Consider the following 21,168-nt stretch of genomic DNA (forward strand, 5'->3'; position numbering starts at 1 on the left):
ATGATGATGATAATGGCGATGATGATGATGATGATAATGATGATGCTGGTGCTTCTTATTCATACTTTTCTTCTTTTTCTTCTTCCTCTGATGGTGCTTCTTCTTTTTCTTCTTCTTCCTCTGATGCTTCTTCTTCTTCTTCTTCTTCTTCTTCCTCTGATGGTGTTTCTTCTTGTTCTTCTTGTTCTTCTTCTTCTTCTTCTTCTTCTTCTTCTTCTTCTTCTTCTTCTTCTTCTTCTTCTTCTGGTAGTGGTGCTGTTTTTTTTTTTTCATCATTTAATAGTGGTGTTTTTTTTGTGTGTGTTCTTTTGTTATTGTTGTTGTTGTTGTTGTTTGTCTTCGACTTCCTTCCTCCTCTGATGGTGGTTCTGCTTTTCCCTCTGCTGATGCACCTTGTTCTTCATTTAATGGTTGTGCTTCCTCTGTTGACGGTAGTGATGGTGCTGCTTTTTTTTTCTTCCTCTGATGGCGGTTGCCCTGCTTTTTCTTCTTCTTTTTCTGATGCTGCTGTTTTATCTTCCTCTGGTGATGGTGGTGGTGCTTTTCTTTTCTTCTTCTTCCTCTGATGCTCGTGGTACCTTTTTTCTTCTTTTTCTTTTTCTTCTTATGGTGGTGTCTCCTCTTTTCTTCATGATTATTTTTTTCTTCTGGTGTTTGTGCTTCTTTTTCCTCAGATGGTGGTGGTGTTTCTTCTTCTTATTCTTCTTTTTCTTCTTCCTGATAATGATGATGATGAAGGTGGTGGTGGTAGTGCTGCTGCTTCTTCCTCTGCCGGTGTTTCTTTTTCTTCTTCATCTTCCTCTGATGGCAGTGGTGTTGTTGCTTCTTCTTTTCCAATGCTAATAGTGGTGCTTCATCTTCCTCCTCTTCTCTTTCCTCACATGGTAGTTCTTCTTCCTCTGCTTCCTCTGATGGTGGTTTTGGTGTTTTTTTTTCCTTCTCCCTCTTCTTTCCTTTATTCACCCTTTTCTTTTAATCTGATGGTGGTGGTGGTGCTGCTGTTTCTCCTTCCTCTGATGGTGGTCGTACTGTTTCTTCCTCCTCTGATGGTGGCGGTGTTAGTTCTTCTGAGGTGGTGGTGGTGCTTCTTCTGATGGTGTTGGTGCTGCTGCTTACCCCTCGGCTACCTATTCCATAGCCTAGTGCAGGGCATAATACGACGAATCCAGGCACCTGCTGGTCGCCAACCATTATCAAGCCTCTTAGGATGGCACCCTGTTTAATGCACCAACATGGAAGGGAGTATCCTGAATGCCAAAATTCCCCACCAAGCTAAGAGAGAGAACTAATTAGTCATGTGGTAATGAGCACAGACAACATAGACAGCGCACCCACAGAGTGAGGTGTAATACCCCATTGGACAAACCACCCACAGTAATGGACCGTCCACTATCCAACAGAAATATCACACACTCTAGCCAAGTAACAGTCTATTTATAGTCTTCCAGAAGACAGATTCTCACCTCCGAACACTGGTGGAAAGTCGAGGAGAAACTAAATAACTGTGGCTTCCCTGCATGAACTGTTTACCCTTCAGGAAGTAAACAATTCATGCAGGGAAGCCACAGAACGCCTGATTTCTGATCTCTCCAAAATTTCAGATTGGGGTAGAGCAAACTTAGTATTGTTCAGTGCCTCAAAAACTCAGTTCCCTCATCTATCAACTTCACACAACTTTCGAAACAACTATCCTTTCTCCTTCAGTAACACTCAACACTCAATACCTTTTCTACACTGAACAGCCTCGGTGTGTCCTTTACTTATAATCTAAACTGGAACCTTGACAATTCATCTCTAGCTAAAACAGCTTCTATAAATTTAGGTGTTCTGAATTGTCTTCGCCAGTTTTTCTCACTCCCTCCAACCCAGCTGCTAACTCTGTACAAGGGCCTTATTCGTCCATTTATGGAGTATGCTTCACATGTATGGGGGGGCTCTACTCATACCGCAATTTTAGACAGGGAGGAATCAATAGCTTTTCGTCTTATTAGCTCCTTTCCTCTAACTTACTGCCTTCAGCCTCTTTCTCATCGCCTCAATGTTGCATCTCTTGCTATCTTCTACCGCTGTTTTCATGCTAACTGCTCGTCTGATGCTAACTGCATGCCTCCACTCCTCCTGCAGCCTCACAGCACATGACTTTCTTCTCTCTCTCATCCCTGTTCTGTCCACCTCTCTAATGCAAGCGTTAACCAGTTAACCAATCGTTTATCTCTTTCTCTGGTAAACTCTGGAATCCCTGCCTGCTTCTGTATTTCCTCCTTCCTATGACTTGAACTCTTTTGAAATCACTTGTCCTCCAATTTTTGATGATTCTCTTGACACCTCTTTTTAGGACTGGCACTTCAGTGGGGATTTTTTTCCTCTTTTTTTTTTTCACTTGGCTTAGCCAAGCACAAATATTGTACGATTCTCTGGTTTGTCCCACCCACGACTGTGTGCTCCTATACCAGTAGCATTTAACAAACACACGACACAACCAAACACTGCACATAGGCGGGAAGGGCTGTCGTCCGTACTCTGTACCAAGACACAAGAGGCTCCAGAACACAGGAGTAACGGGACGCGGCAGTTCACGCCCTTCAAATAATATACCATAGGTGTAAATTCAATATGCCCTCCCTATTCACGTTTTAACACGCCTCTCTAAAGCATGTTTTCAGCCGCTCTTAGATCTCGCCTGCTACTGAGCTAACAGCCACGAGAACGACGGTTGTACTTGCCTTGATGACGTAGGCACAGGATGGGGGACAGGTAGGGAAGGAGGGAAGGGGGAAGTGGAGAGCTGGGGGGTGGAGGTCCGTCCCACGCCACCCGCTCTCACTCAGATCTACATCTCACCCTGAAACTAAACATTCTTACAAAAATTATAAGGGTTTTATTTGGAGGGCTGAATAAAAACGAACTACGCTCTAAGAGAGGGAGAGAGAAAGCAACTCTTCAACTACATTCTCTATGAAATGCAACTCTTGGAAAGGAAGGAAAATAGGGAAATCAAATGGGGAAGATGAGCTTCTAATTTATACAGTAAGTTTTATAGTAAATCCGGCGCGTCTCGACTCAGAGCAAGTAACAAAACCGACATAGTCACGAACCTCACTAACCTCCAAATCTGGGATGGGTCCGCAGATAGGGATTGCATCCACATTCGCCCACCTGCCATGTCATTCTCCAAGAGGAAATCTACACCCAACACTGGCAGGTCCTCTGTTAGTGCCACCCGTGCTTCTGCTGTCACTAACTGGCACAAAAGCCTCATCTCCGTCGTAGTGAAGCTTCCTATGGTGCCAGTTCCCCGGCACCACACAGGCTTATCGAAGATGACTTGCCTCCCAGTCATATTCTGCACAACAACTGTTGTGTGCAAAAGTGTCCATCTGTGCGGAATTTCTGTACAACGTTGCACAGTATTCTGTGCAACGAAACAAATACCCCAGACAGCCGAACAATGCAGGACTGTGCACAGAGTAAGACTGTTTCACAGTAGTAGCAGGAGCTTGAGTCACAAACGCTCTCTTGCACATTATCTGGCTTCTCCCAGATACTGGCCTCCTGTAGGGCCTAGATAATACTCAATATTTAAAGGCGTCACCCAGTAAATTTACATCCACCCGCAGGTATAAACTCAATATTCCCTCTCTATATGCACTTCAACACACCTCTCTCTATTCCTCTGGTATCTGGCCACATGACGGGAGATAAGGAAAGAAGGGTGAAGTGGGGAGCTAGGAGGTGAAGCCCCAGCTCCTGACCCGTGCAACGCTCTCACTTCTTAATGCATCTTTCCCTCAAAACTTAACTTTTTTTGCAAAAATCACAGGGGCTTTATTTAAAGGGCTGTGTGTGTGTGTGTGTGTGTTTCATGTAAGAGGGACACTAGCCAAGGACAACAAAAATTCAATAAAAAAAAAAAAAAAGCCCACTGAGATGCCAGTCCCAGAAAAGGGTCCGAAGGGGTAGTCAAAAATTGAAGGATAAGTGTCTTGAAACCTCCCTCTTGAAAGAATTCAAGTCATAGGAAGGCGAAAATACAGAAGTAGGCAGGGAGTTCCAAACTTTACCAGAGAAAGGGATGAATGATTAAGAATACTGGCTAACTCTTGCATTAAAAAAGTGGACAGAATAAGGGTGAGAGAAAGAAGAAATTCTTGTGCAGCGAGGCTGCGGGAGGAAGGGAGGCATGCAGTTAGCAAGATTAGAAAAGGAGTTAGCATGCTGGTCCAGCTGGGGCGGTGAGAAAAACTGGCGGAGACGTCTCAGAACGCTTAACTTCATAGAAGTTGTTTTAGCTAGAGATGAGATGTGAAGTTTCCAGTTCAGAATATAAGTAAAGGACAGACCGAGGATGTTCAATGTAGAAGAGGGGGACAGCTGAGTGTCATTGAAGAAGAGGGGGATGGTTGTCTGGAAGGTTGTGTCGAGTTGAAAGATGAAGGAATTGAGTTTTTGAGGCATTAAACAATACCAAGTTTGCTCTGCCCCAATCAGAAATATTAGAAAGATCAGAAGTCAGGCGTTCTGTGGCTTCCCTGCATGAAATGTTTACTTCCTGAAGGGATGGACGTCTATGAAAAGATGCGGAAAAGTGCAGGGTGGTATCATCAGCGTAGGAGTGGATAGGACAAGTTTGGTGTAAAAGGTCATTGATGAATAATAAGAAGAGAGTGGGTGACAGGACAGAACCCTGAGGAACACCACTGTTAATAGATTTAGGGGAAGAACAGTGACCGTCTACCACAGCAGCAATAGAACGGTCAGAAAGGAAACTTGAGATGAATTTACAGAGAGAAAGATAGAAGCTGTAGGAAGGTAGTTTGGATATCAAAGCTTTGTGCCAGACTCTATCAAAAGCTTTTGATATATACAAGGCAACAGCAAAAGTTTCGCCTAAATCTCTAAAAGAGGATGACCAAGACTCAGTAAGGAAAGTCAGAAGATCACCAGTAGAGTGGCCTTGACGGAACCCATACTGGCGATCAAATAGAAGGTTGTGAAGTGATAGATGTTTAAGAATCTTCCTGTTGAGGATAGATTCAAAAACTTTAGATAGGCAGGAAATTAAAGCAATAGGACTGTAGTATGAGGGATTAGAACGGTCACCTTTTTTAGGAACAGGCTGAATGTTGGCAAACTTCCAGCAAGAAGAAAAGGTAGATGTTGACAGACAGAGCTGAAAGAGTTTGACTAGTCAAGGTGCAAGCACAGAGGCACAGTTTCGGAGAACAATAGGAGGGATCCCATCAGGTCCATAAGCCTTCCGAGTGTTTAGGCCAGCGAGGGCATGGAAAACATCATTGCGAAGAATTTTAATAGATAGCATGAAGTACTCAGAGGGTGGAGGAGAGGAAGGAACAAGCCCAGAATCATCCAAGGTAGAGTGTTTAACAAAGTTTTGAGCAAAGAGTTCAGCTTTAGAAATAGATGTGATAGCAGTGGTGACATCTGTTGAAATAAAGGAGGGAAAGAAGAAGAAGCAAAGTTATTAGAGATATTATTTGCTAGATGCCAGAAGCCACGAGGGGAGTTAGATCTTGAAAGATTTTGACACTTTCTGTTAATGAAGGAGTTTTTGGCTAGTTGGAGAACACACTTGGCATGTTTTCGGGCAGAAATATAAAGTGCATGAGATTCTGGTGATGGAAGGCTAAACTATCTTTTGTGGACCACCTCTCTATGATGTATAGCACGAGAACAATTTGTGTTGAACCAAGGTTTGGAAGGTTTAGGTCGAGAAAAAGTGAGTAATGTACGCCTCCATGCCAGATACTATCACCTCTGTTATGCACTCAGCACACAAAGACGGATGTCTGACACTGAAACTGTAGTCATTCCAAGGAAAATCAGCAAAATACTTCCTCAGGTCCCCCTCAACTAGCAAAGGCAAAACGCCAGAGGTACCTTCGCTTAGGGGGATCCTGAGGAGGGATTGGAGCGATAGGACAAGAGATTGTGATCGGAGGAGCCCAACGGAGAAGAGAGGGTGACAGCATAAGCAGAAGGATTAGAGGTCAAGAAAAATCAAGAATGTTGGGCGTATCTCCAAGACGGTCAGGAATACGAGTAGGGTGTTGCACCAATTGCTTTAGGTCGTGAAGGATAGCGAAGTTGAAGGCTAGTTCCCCAGGATGGTCAGTGAAGGGAGAGGAAAGGCAAAGCTAGTGGTGGAACAATGAAGTCTCCAAGAATGGAGATCTCTGCAAAAGAGAAGAGAGTCAGAATGTGCTCCACTTTGGAAGTTAAGTAGTCAAAGAATTTCTTATAGTCTGAGGAGTTAGGTGAGAGGTATACAGCACATGTAAATTTAGCTTGGGAGTGACTCTGTAGTCGTAGCCAGATGGTGGAAAACGCGGAAGATTCAAGAGCGTGGGCACGAGAGCAGGTTAAGTCGTTGCACACATAAACGCAACATCCAGCTTTGGATCGAAAATGAGGATAAAGAAACTAGGAGGGAACAGAAATGGGGCTACTGTCAGTTGCCTGAGACACCTGAGTTTCAGTGAGGAAAAGAAGATGAGGTTTAGAAGAGGAGAGGTGGTGTTCTACTGATTGAAAATTAGATCTTAGACCACGAATTTTGCAGAAGTTAATGAAGAAAAAGTTGAGGAGGGTGTCAAGATACTTAGGGTCGTCGTCCGAAGGGCAGTCCGAGATGGGGACATTTGTGGTCTTCTCCCCATATGGGCACTCCGAGGCTGGTATAGGAGTCGCCATGATAATTTTGAAATTTTGAGTGAGGGATGTGTGTGTTATTAGGTGCTTGTAGTTTTGTGAGGAGGAAGAGAATTGTCTTTAGATGGCAGGCTGTGACTGCCCCCTTGTGTTGTGAGACACAAAGGGAAACGTTCAGTGAGGTCATAGCTGGGTTTAATGATAAGTTCACAGCATCCCCTGATCCAGTGCTTTAGATCTCACTGGGAGTAATTATCGTTTCGGCAGATGCCTACTGTCTCCTCCTCCAGGAGGAGGGTATGTGACAACGAACTTCATTCGTTCCAATGTAGCTTTCGCTATGGCAAATGTGCGTTATGGCGACTGAAGAACCTTTGGGAAAATATCAATTGGTTCTAGGGAACCTGAATTCCAAAATTTTCGAAAAATACATCAAAGTGAGCACATTTGCGCTATTACATTTGAGATAACACAACGAATATAGAGTACCCTCCCGAATTTTGTGCCTAGTCCTAAATTCTTATCGTCACAAATTTCGCGCATTATCACCTCGAATTTTGAGTTACTTTGACAAATATCGGTCACATTTAGCTACTGTCGGCGTCATGCGTATACATAGGTAAAGTAAATCCCGTCTAATTCGGAGCTCTCTCTCTCTCTCTCTCTCTCTCTCTCTCTCTCTCTCTCTCTCTCTCTCTCTCTCTCTCTCTCTCTCTCTCTCTCTCTCTCTCTCTCTCTCTCTCTTCCCTTCTTCCCTTCATCCACCTCTCTCACACAGGGTGAGTTACGAGTTATTGTTTGTTATTCTGATTATTTTTTCTAATTAAAATTTCAGTGCTCACATGAATGGCGAGTTCCTTATTCCTTAGTTTTGGTTCGTTATTGTGATAAAAAATTTTAAAATTAAAATTTCAGTCCTCGCACGAGTGGCGAGTTCGTTATGCCAGTTTTGGTTCCTTACCATGATTAAATGTTTATTAAAAGTTCATTGCATTATGCAGTTGTACGTTATAACGTCCGTGTGTTGTCGTGTACCCAACTATATATATATATATATATATATATATATATATATATATATATATATATATATATATATATATATATATATATATATATATATATATATATATATATATATATATATGCGTTTGCAAAAGTACTCCTTCAGCTGTAAAATCACAAATTTAGGTAAAACATCACAAAACGAAGTCTGCCAACCAAATCATCTTGCTATTATTTCGCAAAGCGTCCCACATGTAAGGGATTGCAAAAGTACGTAACTTTACTTTCTAGTCTGGTTCATTCCTCTGTTGTTCTCTCTTCTAATCCATGTTTTCTAATTCTCTGACCATAGTCAGAATCGTGTGTGTGTGTGTGTGTGTGTGTGTGTGTGTGTGTGTGTGTGTGTGTGTGTGTGTGTGTGTGTGTGTGTGTGTGTGTGCGCGCGCGCGCTTTAATTCTCTCTTCGCCGCGGTGTGTGGCAGGGTGCGGCCGTTGACCAACTCCTCGGACACGGTGGTCGTGGTTGGCGGCGTACACTGGCTGGCGGCGCAGCATCTCCACATGCTCACAGCGACGCTGCAGAGGTGAGGCAGTGCCTATAGTGCTTGAAGTGGTGGTGCCAATGGTGGTAGTGGTGGCTTGAGAGAGGTTTTGCTGGGTTTTGTTTTATCATCCTTTTATTAATTTCTTTATTATATTAGTTTTTTTTATATTTTTTTTAATTTCCAGTAAGTTACAGCAGATGGAAAGAAACCTTCTAACTTAATTGTCTTACTCTGACACTGACGATAAAGTGTACATATATAAATTAGTGTAGGCTTTGTTGTACCGTCATGAGGAATGAGTAAAGAGAAACTTTTCCACTTTTCTGTCCCGCTCTCATACGGGCAGTGAAAATTTGTGCCCTGAAAATGGCAGTTCCTGGAAATACGATAGAGAGACAGAGGAACATTAATACAGCACAATAAATCAAAAGCTTTTCGTCTCATCAACTCCTCTCCTCTAACTGACTGTCTTCAGCCCCTCTCTCACCGCCGCAATGTTGCATATCTAGCTGTCTTCTACCGCTATTTTCATGCCAACTGCTCTTCTGATCTTGCTAACTGCATGCCTCCCCTCCTTCCGCGGCCTCGCTGCACAAGACTTTCTTCTTTCTCTCACCCCTATTCTGTCCACCTCTCTAACGCAAGAGTTAACGAGTTAACCAGTATTTTCAATCATTCATCCCTTTCTCTGGTAAACTCTGGAACTCCCTGCCTGCTTCTGTATTTCCACCTTCCTATGACTTGAATTACTTCAAGAGGGAGGTTTCAAGACACTTATCCACCAATTTTTGACCACTGCTTTGACCCTTTTATGGGACTGGCATTTCAGTGGGCATTTTTTTTTATTAGATTTTTGTTGCCCTTGGCCAGTATCCTTCCTACATAAAAAAAAAAAAAAGTTTGTGGGACATGAAAAAAAAAAAGAAGTTATTTTCATCACGCAAATGTCACAGGAATACATTTCATACATTATTTTTCAACATACTCAAGCTGTAACGCTATAAGAAGTCGTAGTTTCCACGTAAGATCGTTGGAATCTAATTCTTAGGATCAATAATTAGGATAGAACCAGAAATAATCTGTTCAAGCTTGAAAAACGTTCATTTTAAATAAGAGATAGAAAGGGATTGGTTCTCAAATAGAGTGGTAGACGAATGAAATGGACTCAATAATCATGTTGTTAATGGTGAATCATTAGGGAGCTTTAAGAGCAGATTAGACAAATTTATGGATGGGGATGGTAGTTGGTAATAGGTAGGTATATTTCATGCACGAACTCCCACATGTAGGACTGGTGGCTTCTTGCAGCTTCCCTTATTTTCCTATATTCTTATGTTTTTATCTGTGTGCTGCGTCCCCAGGTGGTGACGTGTGTCTGTGTGTGCATTTCAGGGAGGGTTTGGAGGGAGCGTTGGTGGTGGTGAAGACTGCAGGGGCGGGTTTCCATGTGGCGGCTCCTGGTGTGCACACCGTGTCCAAGGTGAGTGTAACGGACAGGAAGACAGACACACACAAAGGCAGGGATGGACTGACAGACATGCAGGTGGATAAGTAGTTAGATAAGTTAGCTTAGCTCAGTGCAGTCCATCGTGGTCGATGACGACATTTGATGTCCCACAGTATGATCGATGATTTCTTGAATGAGTGATGATGATTCATTGAGAACTTGTTTCTTCAGAGATGTTGTTGGCGTTGTCGTCTTCGGTAAGGATTTGTGCGGCTCATGAAGCCTATAAGTGATTTGCATACCTTGCCACATGTTTCATATGTTAGTTCAGGGTACGGAGCTACAGCAGGATCTTGGCTGGTGTGACGCTGTTGACTCTTCAGGTTGTTTTCAGGTGCGTTTTCCAAGCTTCCTCCAGTGTGGCAACTCTTCTTTTTGTTTTTGTTCTCCATTGTGACCTGTCAGTAGCTAGGACTTCGAGTGTCCCAAGGTTCATATTGCACCTCTTCAGTATGGTGTTTGCTTGGTCCTTGTACCTTTTCTTAGCACCCCCTCGCCTCCATGGACAGTTTCGTAGCTGGCAATACAGTGCTTATTTGTATGAGAAGCCGGTCGTCTGGCATCCTTATGACTTGGCAAAGCTACCGTAGCTGCCTATGTGCTAATATGGCCTCAGTGCTGGTGGTGTTTGTCCGCTCATGGATCTCCGTGTGTGGAATGCGGTCTCTCCAGGTGAGACTCAGTATCTTTTATAAGGAGGAGACATGGAAGCGTTGCAGTTGCTTCAGGTGGCACTGATAATATGTCCAAGTCTCTGTACCTTATAAGAGGGTGGATATACATACTGCTTCATGCACTTTAATTTTTGTTTCTAATTTTAGTTGTTTATTTTGAAATGTTTGATCCTTAATCTGCCAAATGACTGTGCAGCTTTGTTGATGTCGTCTTAGTCTGTTCTGCCGGATGGAGTTAGGACACTGACTAGGTACTTAAAATTTGTGACAGTTTGCAACTGCTTACAATCTAAACAAAATATTGGTGCTTCTTGGTTGAGACAAGTGTTATAAAACATTACCTCTGTCTCTCTGGCATTTATTTGCAGCTCCAGTGATCTGTATATATTAGAAAGTACATCAAGAATGTATTATATTGACTGGGTAGTGTGGGAAATAAGGGCAGCATCGTCTGTATATTGCAGTTCTATAATTTGGCGTATGGTGGCAATCGTGTGTGTATGTTGAAGAGACTACCATCGAGTCTGTACTCCAGTCGTATCCCATCCTAAGCATGTAAGGCGTTTTATGCTAATGTCATTGTAGTAGAAATAAAGATGTTGAACAATACAGAGGCGAGAACATCACCTTGTTTGACCCTCACCTCAACCGGGAAGGGTGGAAATTCTACGCCACCAATTTTTACTTAAGTTTGCATGTTAGTGTGAAATTGTTGCAGCCTTTTTAAAAATTTGGAAAAAACTCCGTATTATTTTCCATAAGAGATTCCTGGGCACAGTGTCGAACGCCTTTTTGAGGTCAATAAATTCAATATAAAGAGTCTTTGCTTTGTTCCACACATTATTCTTATATTTGTTTTAGAATAAATATCATGTCTACGGTGCTTCTGCTCTTCCTGAAGCCACATTGTAAATCTGGTAAAACTGCTTCTGATATGTAAGTCACGAGACGGGAAAGCATAACCTGAGCAAAGAACCTGCAACCTGCAACCGAGAGGAGAAAGATACCCTGACTGATTGACAGAGAAGCAAGTGGATAAATAGGTAGAGAAGTAAACACACACACACACACACACACACACACACACACACACACACACACACACACACACACACACACACACATACACACACACATACACAATCTTCAGTGTGAGTGTGGTTGACAGACATACAGACAATCAGACATATAAATATACAAAACATGAATGAAAGACACCTCCCACCGTCCACCTTCCTCTACACTCTTTCCAGACCCATATCAGCCTGGCAAATCAATAACAATAATAAGTAGACAGACAAACACCGCACGAACAGTAACGTCTTTCCACCTTCCCTATCTTGTCTCACCCTCTCCTGGAGAAAAAAAAAAAAATGCGTACTGCAGGCATGTTACTTGCAATAAACGACAAATAAGCACTTTAATTGATATATATATATATATATATATATATATATATATATATATATATATATATATATATATATATATATATATATATATATATATATATATATATATATATATATATATATATATATATATATATATATATATATATATATATATATATATATATATATATATATATATATATATATATATATATATATATATATATATATATAAGAACCGCTAGAAAAAAATCTCCTTTCTTACTTCTCCTTCCATAGACTAATTACAGTAAATGATAGATGATAGATATGTAGACAGGTTAGTAGACAGACTGACAGGTAGAAAAACACGCCTTCTTGTGGGCCTTCAACATATACTGATTAATGATAGATAGACAGGTTAATGATAGGACCAAAACACACACACTCTTTTTTCTTCTTCCATAATAAGTGATATTAAATAAACAGATTAGTGAACGAATGCACATAAAGACAAGTACTAAATACACCTGTGCTCTCTCAATCATTATCTGCTCTCCCCTGCACCGCCTTCCCCAGAAAGATCACGCCAGGCTACTGCAGCACTCCCTCCACCTGGCCTCAGTGGCACACGTCCACGGCTACCTGGTGCTCGATACCTTCAACATGACGGCCGCCAGGTACCAACACTTTCTGCAGGGAAAGTGTGCCTGCCACTTCCATAAGGTGTGTGTGTGTGTGTGTGTGTGTGTGTGTGTGTGTATCCTTGTGTTGTGTTTGCCGCATGAACATCATTTATTCCCTGTATTGCATGTTTCACTGATTTTTTTTTTTTTTTCTTTTTTCACATTTCTTTTCCAATATGTTACGATGACGTCTTGTGCTCATCATGTTGCAGGAGGAAGCAATAGACACATGGGATGGGAGAGATGGGAAGGTGAGGGAATGCTGCAAATCTGCTCCTGAACCAACCAATGGCCTCTTTGTCTATTTCCTCTCATGTCTCAGTAACACAAAGTGCAGTTCTAACATGTACTCCAAATACAATTTCTTATTATTGACACTACACAGCATAAACTTCAGTAAATCTAAACCATCTTAAGGCAGCTTGCATGCCAGTGATTTATGGATTCCACGGCATGACATCACGCAGCAGCGGGGATGTAGCTTCCCATACTTTTGCATTGCTCTGAAGTGAACTACCAGCAACTGTGGTTGGAGACTGGAAAGGAAACGTGGGTTTCCACAACTAGTTCATGCTGAAACTGAGGAGGCATGTAGGAATATATATATATATATATATATATATATATATATATATATATATATATATATATATATATATATATATATATATATATATATATATATATATATATATATATATATATATATATATATATATATATATATATATACATATATATATATATACATATATTATGTAAGAGGATCACTGGCGAAGGAAAACAAAACAGAGAAAAAAAAATCCCACTGAAGTTCTTGAGAGTTCAAGTCATAGGGAGGAGGAAATGCTGAAACAGGGACGGGGTTTCAGAGTTTACCACACACACACACACACACACACACACACACACACACACACACACACACACACACACACACACACTCATATATATATATATATATATATATATATATATATATATATATATATATATATATATATATATATATATATATATATATATATATATATATATATATATATATATATATATATATATGATATATATATCATACCCCATGTATCATATATATACCCCAGGATGATATAATATTCTAGGAGTGTGGATGGTCTTGTCTCTAGTGGGGGTTAGCTCAAAGAATATTATAAACCTCATACCTGTGTGTCTTTTGTTTTAGCTGTCTCCTCCAAGCATGTGTTTTACGATTTTTTTTTCTCTGTAGGTATTTGGTTTGGTGTTTGTTTTTTTCCCTTCTCCATAGGCTGGTGAACGGAGTGGTGACCTTGTATATTCAATCGTTGTAGAAGACCAGTAAGACCCTATATACGCACACGTGTACCCTACACTAGATAGAAGGTACTTTAGGGAAAGTGACCCGAATCAGTGGGAGCTGTGAAAGGGGCTGAATCTGGGTCATATATATATATATATATATATATATATATATATATATATATATATATATATATATATATATATATATATATATATATATATATATATATATATATATATATATATATATGACCCAGATTCAGCCCCTTTCACAGCTCCCACTGATTCGGGTCACTTTCCCTAAAGTACCTTCTATCTAGTGTAGGGTACACGTGTGCGTATATAGGGTCTTACTGGTCTTCTACAACGATTGAATATACAAGGTCACCACTCCGTTCACCAGCCTATGGAGAAGGGAAAAAAACAAACACCAAACCAAATACCTACAGAGAAAAAAAAATCGTAAAACACATGCTTGGAGGAGACAGCTAAAACAAAAGACACACAGGTATGAGGTTTATAATATTCTTTGAGCTAACCCCCACTAGAGACAAGACCATCCACACTCCTAGAATATTATATCATCCTGCATATAAAATAATCTTCCTGCAATCTCCTAGTGGCGTACAGGCAGGTAGACATATGCAGAGTTATAAGGATCCTCTTGCTTCAGAGCTCCCAGCAGCAGTTCTGAAGAGGGTAAGACTCATAGTCCACCATGAATTAAACTGGCATGAACAGTCAGCCTAGCCTGTGACTATTGTTTTTCCTACTTAACAAAGGCAGGGTCGTACTGCCGCTAACACTTATGCAATAATTACTAATAATAGCCCTCTATATTCCCTGACCCATCTGCCAGTGCTCCACCACTCAAGCACTTTATCTGCATCCTTCGCTTACAAAATGCATCTCTCAGGCACGTGGTGGTGAGTCACATGACAAAGGAAAAGGGGGGAGGAAGAGGAAAGAACAAGGGGGGAAGGTGGTAAGCAGCTAAAAAGCTTGCTTCACTCGCACAAGCCTGCTATAAAAATTATTGTGGGCTATAGGGACTATAGGGACTGGATGGTATCTGATCACTCTATATACAAGGTCAACTCTTCTATTATATAATATATGTACTCAACATGAGGGAACAAAATGAAGTAAGGCAATAGGTCAGGGGAAGAAGACTAAGTAGGTGCGTGGGGTTTTAAAGTAAACTGTATATATACATACAGTAAAATCCCTCTTATCCGGCATCAACGGGACCGCCGACATGCCGGATACTTGAATAGAAGTGAAATTATTTCCACAATCACCACCCTACACTCACGCATCTTACCATAACAAAGATCAGCTGATCTTAATCAGCAGCTGATCTGATCAGCTGCTTAAGTGTAAGCACAACATGCTTCCTCTTTTCTACAACTTTAGGCATAATGAAGGCGTCAGGCGATAAACAGTACACACGCGGGACTGAGTCACTGAGTAAACACAGTGCAGTGGGCCGTTGGTGGCGCGAAGCAGTGCGCTCTGGTGGCGAGGGGACAAAGTATGCCTTGCGCGGGAATTTTAATCGATTTTTATTTTGATATATAATACACATTGATTTTTTATTGATTTTAAGGCTCGGGGAAAAATGTGCCGGATACTTGAAGCTGCCGGATACTCGAATGCCGGATGAGAATGATTTTACTGTATATATATATATATATATAGAGAGAGAGAGAGAGAGAGAGAGAGAGAGAGAGAGAGAGAGAGAGAGAGAGAGAGAGAGAGAGAGAGAGAGAGAGAGAGAGAGTGTGTGTGTGTGTGTATGTGTGTGATGATGTAGACGCACGCCAGATGCGCGATAACTGCCTGGCTGCTCGTTCTGAATTTACTGTAGAACACCCCCACATGCAGTCATCCTTCTTTCACATCTAATTTTCCATATTTCTAATTATTTATTTTATTTTTTTCATTTTGAGTCCCACACATTATTTAGTTAAAGAGTTCCCTTTTCTTATGAAGTAATTGGTATGCATCCCGCCCCTGTATTTTTATCACAATTATTTTTAAGACAACCATTTTTATTGTACCTGCTATGAGTGTGAGTGCAAGGCGGCGGGCAGGATTGGGTGTATCTGCATTCCTCCCCCTCTCGTTAGGCACGAGTCATATCCTTGCGATGAGCACAGCGATTGTATTCTCACGCTCAATCACCGTCCATACCCCACGAGAGCCACATGTGCGGTTAGAGGCAGTATTACTGCGAGGAGACTGGGAGGGATACAGTTATAGGGCTAGTTGATATTAAAGGGTATTTGAGTAATTTACCGCAGTACGCCCCTGCCGATATTTGTTAGGACTTAGGAGTCTCCATCAACCTGTCTGTGAGAGCAGTTCCTTGATACATTACAACGTGACCCCTCAACTCTCAGTGAGCCTAGTGACTGGTGTTGGTGAGCAGTCAGAGAACTCTCCTTTTTTGGTCTGTGGGCAGCTTGTTTGTATATATGGTGTTGTGTTAAGTGTTACTGTGTTCCTGTGGTCTTTTAAAGAGGCTAGAAACAGAGTATATAAACTGCCATGCAGTGAAGTTAACTCCTTCCTCAGGCTCTGCCGTTGTGTAGGTGGTAGAGGTCTTTTTTCCAGAAAGCTGTAAATGACACTGATCCACAGGAGGATATAATACTTTCTTGGGCGTGGGCGGTCCGTTACTGTGGATGATTGTCTTAAGTGTGTGTCTTTTGTAGTAACAATCCCTCCCTAGAACGTGGGTGATGATTCTTTCTCAGCGAGTGGAGAGTTGCTTGGCAACTGTGACATCACTGAACATTTCCATTTGTCTCACAACACAAGGGGGCAGTCACAGCCTGCCCTCTAAAGACAACTCTCTTTCTCCACACAAAACTGCAAGCACCTAATAACACACACACCCTTTACTCAAAAATTTCAAAATTATCATGGCAACTCCTATACCAGCCTCGGGGTCCCCACCTGGGGAGGGGACCATAAATGTCCCCCGGTTGGACTGTCTTTCTGTCAATTTTCCTTGGAATGACTACTGCTTCCGTGTCAGAGACCCATCTTTGTGTGCTAAGCGCATAACAGAGGTGATAGTGTCTGGCATGGAGGCGTACATTCCTCACTCTTTTTCTCGACCTAAACCTTCCAAACCTTGGTTTAACACAGCTTGTTCTCGTGCTATACATGATAGAGAGGTGGCCCACAAAAGGTACTTAAGCCTTCCATCACCAGAATCTCATGCACTTTATTTCTGCCCGGAACCATGCTAAGTCTGTTCTCCAACTAGCCAAAAACTCATTCATTAACAGAAAGTGTCAAAACCTTTCAAGATCTAACTCCCCTTGTGACTTCTGGCATCTAGCCAAAAATATCTCAAATAACTGCGTCTTCTTCTTTCTTTTTGCGTCTTCTTCTTCAAACTCTTTCAGCTCTGTCTGTCAACATCTACCTTTCCTTCTTGCTGGAAGTTTATCTACATTCAGCCTGTTCCTAAAAAGGGTGACCGTTCTAATCCCTCAAACTACCGTCCTATTGCTTTAATTTCCTGCCTATCTAAAGCTTTTTAATCTATCTTCAATAGGAAGATTCTTAAACATCTATCACTTCACAACCTTCTATCTGATCACCAGTATGGGTTCCATCAAGGCCGCTCTACTGGTGATCTGGTTTTCCTTACTGAGTCTTGGTCATCCTCTTTTAGAGATTTTGATGAAACTTTTGCTGTTGCCTTGGACATATCAAAAGCTTTTGATAGAGTCTGGCACAAAGCTTTGATTTCCAAACTACCCTCCTACAGCTTCTGTCCTTCTCTCTATAACTTTATCTCAAGTTTCCTTTCTGACCGTTCTATTGCTGCTGTGGTAGACGGTCACTGTTCTTCTCCTAAATTTATTAACAGTGGTGTTCCTCAGGGTTCTGTCCTGTCACTCACTCTCTTCTTATTATTAATTAATGATCTTCTAAACGAAACTTCCTGTCCTATCCACTCCTACGCTGATGATACCACCCTGCACTTTTCCATGTCTTCATAGACGTCCAACCCTTCAGGAAGTAAACATTTCACGCAGGGAAGCCACAGAACGCTTGACTTCTGATCTTTCTAAAATTTCTGATTGGGGCAGAGCAAACTTGGTATTGTTCAATGCCTCAAAAACTCAATTCCTCCATCTATCAACTCGACACAACCTTCCAGACAACTATTCCCTCTTCTTCAATGACACTTAACTGTCCCCCTCTTTTACACTGAATATCCTCAGTCTGTTCTTTACTTATAATCTGAACTGGAAACTTCACATCTCATCTCTTGCTAAAACAGCTTCTATGAAGTTAGGTGTTCTGAGACGTCTCCACCAGTTTTTCTCACATCCCCCCCAGCTGCTAACTCTGTACAAGGGCCTTATCCGTCTATGTATGGAGTATGCTTTACATGTCCTGGGGGGGTTCCACTCATACTGCTCTTCTAGACAGGGTGGAATCAAAAGCTTTTTGTCTCATCAACTCCTTTCCTCTAACTGACTGTCTTCAGCCTCTCTCTCATCGTTGCAATGTTGCATCTCTAGCTGTCTTCTATCGCTATTTTCATGCTAACTGCTCTTCTGATCTTGCTAACTGCATGCCTCCCCTCCTCCCGCGGCCTCGCTGCACAAAAGTTTCTTCTTTCTCTCACCCCTATTCTGTCCACCTCTCTAACGCAGGAGTTAACCAGTATTCTCAATCATTCATCTCTTTCTCTGGTAAACTCTGGAACTCCCTACCTGCTTCTGTATTTCCACCTTCCTATGACTTGAATTCCTTCAAGATGGAGGTTTCAAGACACTTATCCTTCAATTTTTGACTATCACTTTGGACTCTTTTATGGGACTGGCATTTCAGTGGGCATTTTTTTTATTGGATTTTTGTTGCCCTTGGCCAGTGTCCCTTCTGCAAAAAAAAAAAAAAGTAGTAACATTCCTTTTCCTCTTGGTGGTAAAACAGGATGACAACCTTAGTTGTGTAATTCACCACAGGAGGCCAAAAGGTCCTTGCAGAGGTGAATGTGAGCTCCATACTACTCTGCATAGAAGTGGTAGAGTAAGGAGGCTAATCCCAGGTAGTGGCAGCTGTAAATGGGAGCAGAAGTTGATGTTATGACGGTCTGCTAGCAGGGTGCTAGAGACCAGAAGGACTTTGTGACCCATAACATAACTAGTCCCTGCACTATGTTACATAAGTGATAACTTAGGGAGGGTCGCTGAGATAGAGGCAGCCATGAGAGAGGTGGGATTTGTGGTTGTAACTATATATATATATATATATATATATATATATATATATATATATATATATATATATATATATATATATATATATATATATATATATATATATATATATATTGTTGTTTGGGATGTACGTATCGAAGAGAAGAAAATGAAAGGAGGCGTGGGGGGGGTAGGGAAAACACAAGAGGGAAAGATGAAGAGAATGAGAGAGATAGCCGATTATGGGTCCATGGGTCGTCCTTGCCCAGTTGAGTAGGCTACCAGATTTATTTTCATTTGCTGCCCTTTCCGTTTGATCACCATATTGAAAGTGCTATCATTTGAAAGAATATAAAGTACAGAACAACGTGATGGTGTTAGATTTTAACTAGCCCGTTTTGGGGAGGTGAAATAAGCAAGATTATTGAGATAACTTTGTAGCCTACAGCTTGCAGTGAGTCTCTGGCAGGTGCATGTGTGTGCATGTCACCACCCTACCCCCGTCCATTGTACCCTCCCTTCTTCCTTGTCATATGACTTCCCCCACTCTGAGAAGTGTGTGTCTGGTTTGTGGGAGGTAAGGACATGTGATCTGAGGCAAGGCGAGACTTGGAGACAGTGCGATTTACACTTAGAGGGTGATTCATATTATATTATTTGTCTAATATAGCAGTAAGCCCCTACTGATGTTAGGTGAGAGATAAATGTCTTTCAGAGCCTGCCTGTAATTGTACTGCTTCGTAAGTAAAGATACCTCCAGACTGCTCCTCGACAGTACAGTCTGTCAAGTATTTGACGTGTTGATGAATGGTCAGTGGACCCTCCCTGTTCTGTTTGTTGGCAGCTTGTTTGTGCATTCTTTGTTTTGTCACATGTTACTGTGTTCCGGTGCTGCTGTTAAGTAGCTGGACACCGAGGATTATAAACAAACTGCCATGCAGTGAAGTTTACTCCTTCCTTAAGCCCTGCCATTGTATGGGTGGTAGAGGCCTGTATTCCACAAAGCAGTAAACAATATTGATCCACAGGGGATATAATACTTTGTTGGGCAGTGGGCAGTCCATAAACAAAGGTGTTTTGTTCAGTGAGGTATTATACATCGGCCTCTTAAGTGTGAGTTGTTTATTGTAATTGTCCCTTCCTAGAAAGTGGCTGGCAATTCTTTCCCAGCTGTTGGAGTGATTTGGCAGCAGTAATATTTCCTTGCCTGTAGGTGGATGAAACAGGCTGGCGACTTCATTTGTGTAGTTCATCACAGGAGCCTAAAAGGACCCTGAGAAGGTGAATCTAGCTCTGTACTAGACTATTTACCAATGGTAGTGTAGGGAGGTTGATCCCAGGTAGTGGCAGTGGTAAAGGGGAACAGAGCCTGGTGTTATGACTGTCTGTTACCAGGGTAAAAGAGACCAGAAAGACCTTGTGACCCATAACTGGGCTCTGCACTAAGTTATGTAGGTGGTAACTTAGGGAGGCTCGCCGAAATAAAGGCAGCAATGAGAGGGGCGGGATTTGCAGTCGTAACAATATATATATATATATATATATATATATATATATATATATATATATATATATATATATATATATATATATATATATATATATATATATATATATATATATATATATATATATATATATATATATATATATATATATATATATATATATATATATATATATATATATATATATATATATATATATATATATATATATATATATATATATATATATATATATATATATATATATATATATATATATATATATATATATACACAAGGTGTCCCATGAGTTAAGATACATACTTCGGGATTTGATAGTTCAAGTAATTCTAAGTCGAAAATACTTTTTTTTTTTTTTCTATGTAGGAAGGACACTGGCCAAGGGCAACAAAAATCTAATAAAAAAATGCCCACTGAAATGCCAGTCCCATAAAGGGTCAAAGCAGTGGTCAAAAATTGATGGATAAGTGTCTTGAAACCTCCCTCTTGAAGGAATTCAAGTCATAGGAAGATGGAAATACAGAAGCAGGCAGGGAGTTCCAGAGTTTACCAGAGAAAGGGATGAATGATTGAGAATACTGGTTAACTCTTGTGTTAGAGAGGTGGACAGAATAGGGGTGAGAGAAAGAAGAGAGTCTTGTGCAGCGAGGCCGCAGAAGGAGGGGAGG

At 41.2% G+C, this 21,168-nt stretch overlaps 1 protein-coding gene across 1 annotated transcript in view; it reads left to right on the plus strand.

Annotated features, from left to right (window-relative positions):
- Positions 1-21,168, plus strand: part of LOC135092138 (uncharacterized) — a 154,662-nt gene that overhangs the window by 118,737 nt on the left and 14,757 nt on the right. Inside the window, exons 18-20 of the mRNA XM_063990392.1 lie at positions 8,157-8,258; positions 9,612-9,699; positions 12,353-12,499. Of these exons, the coding sequence (XP_063846462.1) occupies positions 8,157-8,258; positions 9,612-9,699; positions 12,353-12,499 (337 nt within the window). The remainder of the gene's footprint in view (positions 1-8,156; positions 8,259-9,611; positions 9,700-12,352; positions 12,500-21,168) is intronic.

The sequence above is a fragment of the Scylla paramamosain genome, chromosome 39 (assembly GCF_035594125.1).
Source record: "Scylla paramamosain isolate STU-SP2022 chromosome 39, ASM3559412v1, whole genome shotgun sequence".
Taxonomy (NCBI): domain Eukaryota; kingdom Metazoa; phylum Arthropoda; class Malacostraca; order Decapoda; family Portunidae; genus Scylla; species Scylla paramamosain.